The sequence below is a fragment of the Arachis hypogaea genome, chromosome 11 (genome assembly GCF_003086295.3).
Source record: "Arachis hypogaea cultivar Tifrunner chromosome 11, arahy.Tifrunner.gnm2.J5K5, whole genome shotgun sequence".
NCBI lineage: Eukaryota > Viridiplantae > Streptophyta > Magnoliopsida > Fabales > Fabaceae > Arachis > Arachis hypogaea.
Window position 1 is genome coordinate 132926178 of NC_092046.1, and position 12863 is coordinate 132939040.

The 12863-nt window shown below is 46.3% G+C and overlaps 1 protein-coding gene across 1 annotated transcript; it reads right to left on the minus strand.

Annotated features, from left to right (window-relative positions):
- Window positions 1–662: 662 nt before the first annotated feature.
- On the minus strand, window positions 663–2048 carry LOC112721834 (uncharacterized). Its single transcript, XM_025772859.1, has one exon. The coding sequence runs from the start codon at window positions 2046–2048 to the stop codon at window positions 663–665; it is 1386 nt and encodes a 461-aa protein (XP_025628644.1).
- Window positions 2049–12863: the final 10815 nt, after the last annotated feature.

A 12863-nucleotide genomic window follows, 5' to 3' on the forward strand; every position in this document is an offset into this window, starting at 1 on the left:
GCGAACATTAGATGAGAAATTTCTATTTTCTCTCTTCCCACCATGAAGGGGATCCAATGTCCATGATTCACCTCTTGCTCTATGTACTGTGATAGTTTATCCATGCACATGACAAATAGGTAAGGGGAAATAGGGTCCCCTTGTCTAATTCCCCTGTTAGGACTAAAGTTTTCTGTTTTGCTGTCATTTCATAGGATGTTGTAACTAACTGATCTAACCTCCTCCATAATGATGTGAATGATTTTCTCAGGGTGCTTTAGTTCTAAGAGCCTTTCTTGAATAAAATTCCAATTGATTGCATCATATGCTTTCTCAAAATCGATTTTGATCGCCATGTAGTTCTTCTTCCCTCTCATTTTTTTCATAGAATGCATTACCTCCTTTGCAATAAGGATGTTATCTTGAATCTTCCTACCTGGTATGAAACTTGATTGATGTGGACTAATTCTGTTATTTAAGTGAGGTTTGAGCCTTTGCACCAGGATTTTGGTTAAAATTTTAAGCCCGACGTTGCATAAGGCTATTGGCCTAAATTGTGTGATGAATTCTGGGTGTTGGAGCTTTGGGATGAGAACTATCAGGGTGGAGTTAGAGTCCTTCAAATGGGTGGGATTCCGCCAGCAATCCTTGATGTAGTCACACACTTTGCGCTTTAGAACCTCCTAGTTGTTTTTAAAGAAAATGGCTGGGAATCTATCCTCTCCTGGAGCCTTGAGGGAACCAATGCTTAAAAGGAGCTTTTTGATCTCCATATCTGTTGGTATCATCTCCATATTCCTGCAAACCAAAGGGTCCAAGTTAGGCATGTTTATATTATCTATCCGTAGCGGAGTGATAATTACCTCTTCTTGGTAAAGTCTTTTATAGGAATTAATGATGTGATCTTTCAGTTCTTGTTTCTCCTCTATCCAATTTTCATTAGCATCTCTAAGCTTGTGAATCTTGTTCTTTCTTCTTCTTATAATGGCTTTAGTGTGATAGAACTTTGTGTTTCTATCCCCTTCAACCATCCACTGCTCTCTAGATTTTTTGAGCCAGAGAGCTTCCTCTTTGTCAAGAATGTCTTCTAATTCTCTTTTTAGGTTTGTTTCCAAATTATCCAAAAAATGGTTTTTCCCATAGCTAATGCTTTTTTGGATGCCATTGATTCTGTTTAAAAGTCTTCTCTTTGTCTTGAAGATATTTCCGAAGACCTCTTTGTTCCATTTACTTAGATCTTTTTTGAGACTGTTGAGGTTTTGAATGAACATGATGTCCTCTTTCCAATGTTTTTCCAAAAACGGCCTGAAATCCGGGTGCATTGACCACATAGCTTCGAATATGAAAGGTCTGCCATTCCTACAATCTGTTCCTTCATTTTTCATTAACAAAGGAGGATGGTGGTCAGATTTGGTTCTAGGCAGGACTTTAACAACTGCTTCTTGAAATTTGGTTCTCCACGAGGGATTAGATAGAGCCCTATCCAATCTTTTGAAAACTCTGTCGTATCCTTCCCATTGCGGCCCTCTCCAGGTAAACCTAGTTTCTATAAATCCTAGATCTACTAATCCGCATCTATCGATCCAATTAGCAAAATTTCTACACATTCTAAGATCAATAGGTCTGCCACCTTTTTTCTCAGTGCCATCTTTTATCTCGTTAAAATCTCCTATTAACAGCCAAGGTTCTCCCATGTTTTTTGCTGTTCTTTCAATACTCTGCCAAATCACTCTTCTATTATTTGGTTGTGGACTTGCATAAACCGCTGTGAGGCACCAGGGATCTTGGTTGTGACGCTGCACTCTTGTATGTATGAATTGCTGGTTAGATTCTAATGTTGTAATAGAGATACTGTTGTCCTTCCAGCATATCCAAATTCCTCTTATAAAACTTTGAGCTTCCTCAATAATGAAATAGTTGAAACCAGCACCTTGGATAATTCTTCTAGCATTATTACCGCTAACTTTTGTTTCCAACAGGATCACAATGTCAAGATTGTATTGTCTTAAGAATTCTTTTAAGGTGCGTCTAAAGGCACAACTAGCCACACCTCTAACATTCCAAGACATTATAATAATTAAAATCCTTGGAAGGAATTAGTTTAGCTGTATATCCGTAGCTGTGTCTTTCTCTCTCTCACTGATTTTGGGAGTTTCATACTCCACTCCCATTATAAGGTCTTCTATCTCCTTTTGCATGTCTGTTTCCATAGGCACATCAGATCTATGTTCTAGCTCTCTAGGGTCTGGTGGTTCTTCCTCCTTTACTTTGTGGTATTTTTGCTCTTTGTTGTTGATTGTTTGGAAAATTTGATTTTGCGTGTCGTCATTAGCTACCTTCCAGTTCTCCTTGTATTTAACTATGTTGTTTTCCTTGATATTCTTGCTGCTTTCTCCCTTGTAAATCACTTTCTTTGTGTTGTTCTGATTTTTTCCTGCTTGTATTTGCTGATTTTGCGCCTGAGTCAGTTCTATCTGGTTGTTCTTGTTTTTTGTTGTGTTGCTCTTTTCAATTTGATTCTTGTTTGGTTGTTTTGTCTCTTTTTCTTTGCCTCTTTGATTCTGTTCTTTCTCTTCTTATGCTGGTTTTTTGTTGTTTTCTGGCTCTCTTTCCTCCTCATTCTCCATTCCACTTTCATCTAGCTCTTCTATTTCTAACACATTATATCTTGACTTATTATTTTTCTGGCTTTCCTTCTCTTTGGTGTGGCTGGCACCAACTTCCTCTTTGTTCATTTCCTTCCTCACTCTCCTTTGTCTCTGGATTGTCATCCATGGGCCGTACTTATCTGATTCTTGGTTCATTGTGGCTTCATTTCCTTTTTCTTTCTCTTGGTCATTTTCCCCTGCTGCTTTTTGAATTACTGCTGCTGTTTCCATATTTTTTGCTGCTTGTTTTTCCTTCTCTTCTTTCTCCTTTTGTTGCTGCTCTTTTGCCTCTTTTAATTCCTTCCAAATATCGCAGTTTTTCTGTTCATGGTCTACTTTGCCACATGTAAAGCAAATTTGGTGAATGCCCTCATAATCAACTTGATATTCCTTTCCATTTACCATATATCTTCCTAGCAGTGGCTTAGTTAAGTCCACCTCCATGCATAGCCTTGCGAATTTTCTTCGATAGAGATGCGAGGTGTTGTAATCCACTTTACAGGTTCTGCCTATGAGGTCACCTATTTTCCTTAGAATCTTTTTATTGTAGAGTTCGATGGGAAGGCCTAGAAGTCTAACCCATGCTGTGATTTTGTCAATCGAGGTAAGAATGGGGTTAAAATTTGGCTCTCAGAGTCTTAAAGCTAAGTAGTGATCATATGTTTTCCAAGGTCCATCAAGGAGAGCATGATCTAAGTCATCCTCAGCATAAAACTTCACTAGGTAGAAGTCATTGCCAAGGTCTATGACATCCACTCCACCAAATCTGCCCCATCATTTCTAGCCTCCTTTTCATAGCTGCGTATCCAATCTTTCTCCCCATGAGTTTAATAATTAGAGATTTCTACCATGGCTTCCAGAGTTCTCTTTTAGCATTATCATTTATAACAATGTTGAACAGACCATCTCCCATATCCATAACTGATATGTCTTCTTTTTCTTTTTTCCTTACATCTTCTCTTGGTTCTGTTGTTTCAGGTATTTTCTCCTGGTTACTCATCAATTCTTCATTTTCAGTCTCTGATAGGTCTTCATCGGATGTTGCTCTAGCTCCAGTGACCATGTTCGCATAGGACCTCGTTCTCTGATTCTCTACTTTATCTTCCGTCCAATCTTCATGACGAGGGACAAGCGCTTGTGTGCCTGAGAACCCATCTTCCCTTTTTCTAATCTTTTTGCTGTTCCTTGCTTGGTTCTCATGTTCCTATGGTGGTCGGGAGTGCTCATTGGAGGCCCTTTCCGGCCTATTGTTGCCAGTCATGGGTGGTGGTGGTTGTTTGAAACGTTATGTTGTGTAGAGAGAAAACAGGAGAGGTGCTAACGGCTACTATTAAGAATAGTTGTGTATCGATATTTTAGTATTAATTATTGAAGAGACAACATTAATTTGTGATAGATAAGGCCCGAAAATTCGATCTGGCCCAATAAGCAAGTTCGGGAATGGGAAGTCAGCTCTAAGTCTCTAACCCAAAGTATGACTTCTTTCTAATAACAAATTTGAGAGGATTGAGTGGTCAGCTCACTCATCTGCTTAAACAAAATATCATAGTTTAAATTTTATATTGTATATATAGTAATTTATTATTCAGTGATCAATTTTTAAATAAAATTTATTTTGGCCCAGCCCAGTTAGGCAAGAGTCCGGGTCCGGACAAACCGCCGACCCGACAACACACCGTACCCGAACCAAGAGACAACCCACATGCCACCTCCCTATCTGCGTGAATGGAGGAAGGAAAACTTTCTGGAAGGTGGGTCTACTCATGTGGGACCTGCCCTAGTACAGGGTGTATATGGGGAGGACCCTACCCCTCCCCATAGGTATGTCACCTAACCATCACCTTTTCTAGCACCTTGTACGGATTCTAACTTGAGTGTCAGAGTCCTTTTTGCAGGTGGCTCCCCCTCTCATCACTCCAAGAACTCAGGAGATCGTGAAGCTCCATTCCTCTCCCTTCAACGTTAGCCCAGGAGGTCCAATCACGCACGAGTGAACTGGATCTAGGTCCCCTGTCACCCCCGTATATCCAGCACATCCGACCCGTTCAAGAACGACCCGAACATTGGCGCCATCTGTGGAGACCGGCCTGAATGGACTTCCTGTTGGGTCTTGTGAAAGGGCAAAAGGGAGGCGAGCTGTGCATAAAAGAGAACACTTACTGAACCAGTAAGGCAGCCTCCTTGGCTTCCTCCCGCGAACACACGAGATCCCCCTCCCACGGGGATGAGCTTCCCTCCCGTTCCCGGAAAGAGCATCTTTTCAGAGAAACGGGAAGTGCTAGCTCGAGAATAATGCAGGAGTTGCGCCACAGGGTACAAAACCTTGAGAGGGAGCTGGCAACCAGGGAGCGCTACCAGCCCGGCCCAAGTCAACCTCGTTCCAGGTCTCCTCAAAGGAGAAGGGAAACCCGAGGAAGAAGCCCTCGGAAGAACCACGCCAGGCGTACACCGGGCATCCGATCCCCCCCGACCCGCGCGAAGTCGGAGGGCCAGGGGAAAAGCAGGGAAATACCAAGGATACAACAAGACCCCATAATCTACACTCAACCCTTAGCGAGACAGCTGAGGAAGAGGACCGACAAGAAAGCAGGGAGAGCCCGAGAAGGCGACGAAACCCCATAATCATGGGAGCAACCCCTTTTCACCATTCTATTCTCGAGGTCCGGTTGCCGAAACACTTCGACAAGCCAACAGACATGAGATACGACGGAACCCAGGACCCCCAGAAACACCTAACGGCCTTTGAGGCCAGGATGAACATGGAAGGTGTGGGTGATGAGGTGAGATGTCGTGCTTTTCCCATGACCCTGGCAGGACTGGCAATCCGATGGTTCAACGCGCTCCCTCAAGGGTCCGTGAGGACTTTCGCAGACATAACCTGTGGCTTCCTAGCATAATTCACCACGCGCATTGCCAAGGCCAAGCACCCGATCAACCTTCTAGGGGGTGACCCAAAGAAATGGGGAACCGACTAGGAAGTATCTTGACAGGTTCAATGACGAATGCCTAGAGATTGACGGTCTAACCGACTCGGTGGCCAGCTTATGTCTGACAAACGGGCTGTTGAATGAAGACTTCAGAAAACATCTCACTACCAAACCTGTGTAGACCATGCAGGAAATTCAGAATGTGGCGAGAGAGTACATCAATGACGAGGAGGTCAGTCAAGTGGTGGCGGCCAACAAACGGCAGCCCGCCCATCTTCCTATTTGCCAGCCCAGGAACGGGGAAAGGCCCAAGGAGCACTCCAAGGACGGAGGGCCGACTAAAGCCTTTAAGCCGTTCCCCCGAGTAGGAAAATTCACAAACTACACCCCTCTGACGGCCCTGATCGTTGAAGTATACCAACAGATAGCCAACAAGGGCATCTTGTCGAAACCTCGCTAGCTCAAGGACAGAACTGATGGAAACAAGAATCTCTACTGTGACAACCATAAAGGTTTCAGCCATAAAACCCAAGATTGCTTCGACTTGAAAGATGCTTTCAGGCAATTCGGGAAGGCAAACTGGCGGAGTTCTCACAGTTCATAAGAGAACCCAGGAGGCGAGAGTGCGACTGATCTGACGATGAAAGAAGCCACGTTGTAAAGCCAAGGCAGGAGCCCGAAGAAGACAACGACTGCGGCCTTATTGTCGTGAATGTCATAGTTAGAAGAGATGCAGCACCGAGATCGAAGTTGGCAGCAAAGAAAGACGCTAAGGTTCTAGCCGTATAATCAACTAACCAGGGACGCCCCCCAGAAGAACCCCAAGGATATCATTCGGACCAGAAGACCAATGATTCAGTGACATACCGGAGAATCCTCCCATGGTAATCACGGCTAGAGTGGGAACAAGGTTGGTCAAGCAAATTCTTGTAGACACCGGCGCCGACTCCAACATTATGTTCCGAAACGTGTTTGACGCCCTGGGCCTCCGAGAAACCGACTTAAGAACTCATCAGCACGGGAGTGGTCGGCCTAGGAGATAATTTTATAAAGCCTGAAGGGATAGTCTCCCTCCCGGTCTCCATAGGAGGATGTCAAGAAAAGAGGACGCTAATGGCGGAGTTGTCGTTCTGAGGGACTCCACGGCTTACAACCTTATCTTGGGGAGGAAAACAATCAACGATTTCTGTGCGGTAATATGTACTAAGCTGCTGATCATGAAGTTTGTAGCCGACGATGGATCGGTGGGATCCATCAGGGGAGACCTAGAAATGGCGGTCGCGTGTGACAACACCAGCCTTTCTCCAAGGAAGAAGTCGAAGGAGGCGTCCGGGGTCTTCCTAGCTGATCTGGACGCTAGGATTGACGACAAACCAAGGCCAGAATCTGAAGGAGACCTGGAAAAGTTTAGGGTTGGGGACTCAGAGGACAAGTTCACCTTTGTGAACAGGAATCTCCCCCACAATCTGAAGGAGCCCCTGATAGAGATGATTCGAGCAAACGGCGACTTGTTCACTTGGACACTTGCCGACATGCCAGGATCCTCAATTCATGTCACATCGCCTAGCCGTGAAAGCAGAGGTGAAGACCGTAGCCCAACGGCGAAGGAAGATGTCCCAGGAGAGAGCCGATGAGGTGGCCAAGCAGACGGCCGGCTTGCTACAAGCAGGGTTCATCCGGAAACTAAACTACTCGACCTAGTTATCGAATGTAGTCCTAGTCAAGAAAGCCAACGAAAAGTGGAAGATGTGTGTAGACTACTCGGACCTCAACAAGGCATGCCCTAAGGACTCATTCCCCCTCCCCAACATTGATGCTTTAGTGGACGCGGCCGTGGGGTATCATTTTCCGAGCTTCATGGACGCGTACTTTGGTTATAATCAGATACCGATGCACCGGCCGGACGAGAAGAAAACGGCGTTTATAACGCCAGGTGGCACTTACTGCTATAGGGTAATGCCGTTCGGATTGAAGAATGTGGGAGCGACTTATCAAAGGGTGATGAGTAAAGTTTTCAGCGACCTTATCGGGAAGTCGGTAGAGGTGTACGTGGATGACATCCTAGTAAAGACCAGCCAATCGGAAGACTTAGTTGGCGACCTAAAGACTGTGTTCGCGTCCCTCCGGCGACACAATATGAGGCTTAACCTCTTCAAATATGCCTTTGCCATGGAGGCCGAGAAGTTCCTGGGTTTCATGATAACACAGAGAGGAGTTGAAGCCAACCCTGAGAAATGTGAGACAATTTTGCGAATGACGAGCCCGGGATGCAACAAGGACGTGTAGAGGTTGGCCGATAGACTCACGGCCCTATCATGTTTTCTCGGCACGTCGGCGGCCAAAGCCCTTCCGTTCTTTAGCCTGATGAAAAAAAAGGAATAGCTTTTGAGTGGACTCCAGCGTGTGAAGAAGCTTTCAACCACTTTAAAAGCATACTCTCGGCACCCCCAGTCCTCAGCATGCCCAAGGACGGTGAGACGCTATTTCTATACTTAGCAGTAACGGACGAAGCCCTGGCGGCCGTTCTGGTACGAGAAGAGGGAAAAATCCAACAGCCGATCTACTTTGTTAGCAAAGCACTGTAAGGGGCAGAGTTAAGATACAGTAAATTGGAAAAACTAGCATATGCACTTTTGACCTCGTCCCGAAGGTTGTGGCAATACTTCCAAGGGCATCGGGTGATCGTCAGGACGGATGATGACTTGGGCAGTTGAGCTGTCTCAATACGATCTGCAATACGAGCCCAGGCACCCAATTAAAGCCCAGGCAATGGCCGATTTCCTAGTGGAGGTAACTGGTGACCCTCACGAGATCCCGAACACGCGGCGAAAACTCCATGTGGACCGAGCTTCCAACCAAACGTTCGGAGGAGGAGGCATAATCCTTGAAAGCCCAACCGAAATAGTATACAAGCAATCCATCAAGTTTGAATTCCCGGTCTCTAACAACCAAGCAAAATATGAGGCCCTCATTGGTGGCTTGCTCTTAGCAAAAGAAGTTGGGGCCACCAGAGTGGAGGTGAACAGCGACTCCCAAGTCATCACTTCCCAAATTAATGGAACATATCAAGCCAGGGACTCCCTGGTGCAAAAATACTTGGAAAGGGTTAAAAATTTGAGTGAAGAATTCGACGAGGTTATGGTGCAGCACGTTCCAAGAGAAAGGAATACCCAAGCCGACCTCCTGTCAAAGTTGGCGAGCATAAAACTAGGTGCAGGAAACCGTTCCTTGATCCAAGGATTGATAAAGGAACCAACGGTTACCTTACATATAACCCAAGAAGCCGACATTCCCTCATGGATAGATCCAATTACCGAATTCTTGGAGAATGGGAGACTCCCCGAGGATGAGAAGGCTTCGAAGGTGGTAAGGAGGGAAGCAGCCAAGTACGTGATAGTACAGGGTCAATTATTTAAAAGAGGACTGAATCAGCCGCTGCTGAAGTGCCTGTGTCCCGACCAGATGGACTACGTCCTAAGGGAAGTCCACGAAGGGTGTTGCGGCCACCACATCGGCGGGAAGGCCTTAGCCGGAAGCTTGTCAGGGCCGGCTACTTTTGGCCCTCAATGATGTCAGATTCCCAAGAGTTCGTAAAGAAGTGCAGGAAGTGCCCAGAAAATGCCAACTTCAACAAAGCGCCAGCAGTGGAGCTGAGCCTGCTGACGGCCTCTCGATTTTTCTCTCAATGGGGGATTGACCTATTGGGACCTTTTTTCATCGGTCCTGGTCTGGCCAAATACCTAATTGTGGCCATCGACTACTACACTAAGTGGGTGGAGGCCGAGCCGTTAGCCAGCATATCCTCGGCAAACTGCCGAAAGTTTATGTGGAGGCAGGTAATCTCCAGATTTGGAGTCCCGGAACTCGTGATATCGGACAACGGGACACAATTTGCCGACAAGAAGTTTAGAAAGTTCCTTGCTGGCTTAAGGATAAAGCAAAAGTTCTCATCTGTCAAGCACCCCCAGACTAACGGCCAAGTCGAAGTGGCAAACAAGGTCGTCCTCCAGGGTCTTAAGAAACGACTTGACCACAGGAAGGGAGCCTGGGCAGATAAACTAGCGTCGGTCCTGTGGTCCTATCGCACAACACCGCAATCCTCCACTGGGGAGACACCCTACCGGCTCACCTATGGAGTCGACGCGGTGATACCCGTGGAGATAAGAGAGCCGAGCCCCCGGCTACTCCTTGGTGGGATAGAAGAAGCAGTGGAGAAGGATCTGATCGATGAAACCAGGGAGATGGCTCACTTGTCGGAAGCGGCATTGAAACAAAGGATGGCCTTGAGGTACAACGCCAAAGTGCTGAGGAGGAGCTTCAAACCAAACGACCTGGTTCTACGACAAAACGACGTGGGCCTCTTGACTCCAGGAGAGAGGAAGCTGGCGGCCAACTGGGAAGGTCCATACAGAGTAAAGGGAGTAGTCGGTAACAACGCTTACAAGCTAGAATGGCTGGATGAAGGGACGTGCCTAGAACATGGAATGCGGCAAACTTAAAAAGGTTTTACTCTTAGGAACCCTCAACCTGCTAGACGACCCGCCGTATTTCCAAACTAGTGACACGGAAGTTTCCTTCTCTCTAAGTTACTTTCTCTTTGATTTTGTTAGCTAAATCATTTATTTCCATCTTAATTCCTTGCTTGATATTTTAATTATCTTGTTTATTCCCGATTTACCGCTTTAAACACGCATTTTAACACTGTTAAATTCAATTTTCTTGTTTTCACCCTAAAAAAAACATTACGGCACCTCCGGGACTGATCACCCTGGGAGCCAGCGAGATCGCAAATACAGCTAAACAATTAAGCGACGCAAAAGCTATAACACAAACGTTTAAACACGAAAGCCTCAAGACGGCTTGAAAATGTTAAAATGGTAGAACGGTAAAATGTGTCTTACAAACTACCAAACAAAGTACCAAGCTCTAAATGTACAAAACAAAGAGCCCATGACGGCTCAGAACTAAAATACAAAGAGTCCATAACTACAATTCACTTCTTCGAAAGATCTACAATTTTTCCATCCCTGATAGTGTTGAAAGCACCAACAGCAGACACGTCAAACTCGGGAGCCAAGAGCTTCACTTGGGCCTTAATCGCCTAGTCGGTGGCCATAATGGAGTCCCTAGCCACCTTCACGGTCTCTTTATTCTTTTTCTTCAAAGAGGCAACTTCGGCCTTGGCAGCATCCACCGATGCAACCAAAGCAGCCAACTCCTTCTCCAGCTCTGCCACCCGACCTCTGGCAGCATTAACCTGACTCTCCAAGGTGAGCTCATGCTCGAAAAGCCGGGAAACGGTCGCATCGGAAGTTTTAAACTTCTCCTCCGAGGTTGCAATCTGGGTCTTCAAGGAAGTCACCTCCGCCTTCAGCTTGTCCACAAACTTGACAGCCCCCTGGAGTTTGCCCTCCAGGTTCCAAGCACCGGCCAAAATGGGCTCCGCCTTCTTGCTATCGCAACAGCCCGGAGCAAGGTATGGTATACCCACTTGGCTTGAGAGGCAAGGTCCCCACCATCAAAGAACTCCTCAGTTCCCGGCAAAAGCTGGGCATCGATGAAGTGATCGGCATCAAAGTTCTTCTCCATGACGGTGGGAACTCCCTCTGGGCTGGAGGTCGACTTCCTCTTCCTAGGATCATCGACAATGGCGACTTCTGGACCTGCCCCCTCCCTAAAACCTCTTCCGCTGGAGGAATTAGGTCAGTACTAGTCCCAGTAACTTCCCCCTGAAAGGGGCAGGACTGGACCTCGGGACCAGGTGCGGCCGGGGGATCAACGGGCGGAGTAGTGGAACTATCTTCTTCATCCCCAAGGAGAAACTTGGACATCAAATTGTCGAAACCCACCTGATCGGCAGCCATGGACATACACTGCAACATCAAAACAGGAAAACCCGTTAAAACCACGATAAAGCAAACATAAAACCATGAAAGAGGGTGGGGGTTAACGACCACCCGATGACTCACAAATATAGGCCTTCCTCATCTCAGGATCTCCCATCAGGAGGTGGGGGTTAATGTGATTCTTGCTAAACACAGCCAACAACACATCGGCAATATTTTTATTCTCTGGGGACAACCCTTTATACGTCACCTTTGTGAACGCATTAGCCCCAGCCCCAAAACTCTAGTAGGTCGGGATGCGATGTTACCCCTCCAGAGTCAGCCAGAAGGGATGATGACCTTCGGCGGGGTGAACCTTGAAGTGTTTCTCCTTGAAACCATGATAGGAGTCCTCGAACAGGCTAAAGATCCTCCGACCTTGGGCTGATCGGAATGACATGAACCCTTTCTTGGCTCTCCCCTCTTTGGAAGGATTCGTTAAAACAAAAAAGAATAGAAAGACCTCCATGGAGGCCGGCAGCTCTAGATACTCACAAACCATCTCAAAACAGCGGATGGAGGCCCAACTGTTTGGATGCAATTGAGACGGTGCCACATCACACCAGTTTAATAGCGCCATTTGGAAGGGGTAGAAGGGAGTGCGAATTCCTAGGTTGGTAAACATCGCCTTGTACATCCAGATCCAATCAGCGACACGGGGTGTGTTCAAGTTCAAATGGCATATCCGTTCCTGTTCAGTCGGGACGAACACCTCGTAGAGGTCCTCCTCGAGACCTCCCCCACAAAGATAGTATGCTTGATGGAACTCCGTGAGTTCCTCCAAGGTCATTTGGGAAGGGGTATCTTTCATGTATGACGTGACCCAAGCGTACCGATCCACGGGAACTCTCACGACGGGACGCTGCGCCATACCTACAGTAGGAGCACCGCTTAACCATTAAAACCGCATAGTCGGGAGACCGGTGAAGCCGGAACTAATTCTACGTGTTACAGGAAGCCCACTCACTACTTACAGTTACACACAGGGTAAAAACTGAACATCCAATGGTACCCCCCCTAGAGCCTAACTAATGGCGACATAGTTTAAACAAGGAAACATGCACAACTCGAAGATTGCAAAAGCGAAATGAAATGATAGTAAAAAGGCAATAGTAACAGTAACAATAACAACACTTAAAAATTTGCAACAATTTACAATGAAGGGAGAGGATGCCTACCAGAAAGACAATCGTCATAGGAAGTTGGAGAATTTTAAAAGAATGCAATCGAACCAGAAGCGAACCTCAGCAGAAACCAGAAAATCTGAAGGGAAGAGTGAGAAAGAGTGATGCAACAAGGATTTAGGAGTGAAAAATGGAAAATGGAATGCTGAAGAGTTGGAAGAGTGGAGGAAAGAAGATAAAAACTAGGAAGTAACCGCACTAAGAAGCGCGAAAGCTAGGGGCAAAACAGACTTTTCCCCA

Coding starts and splice junctions, on each gene's coding strand:
- LOC112721834 (XM_025772859.1), bottom strand. CDS start 2,048: ATGTCTTGGAATGTTAGAGGTGTGGCTAGTTGTGCCTTTAGACGCACC.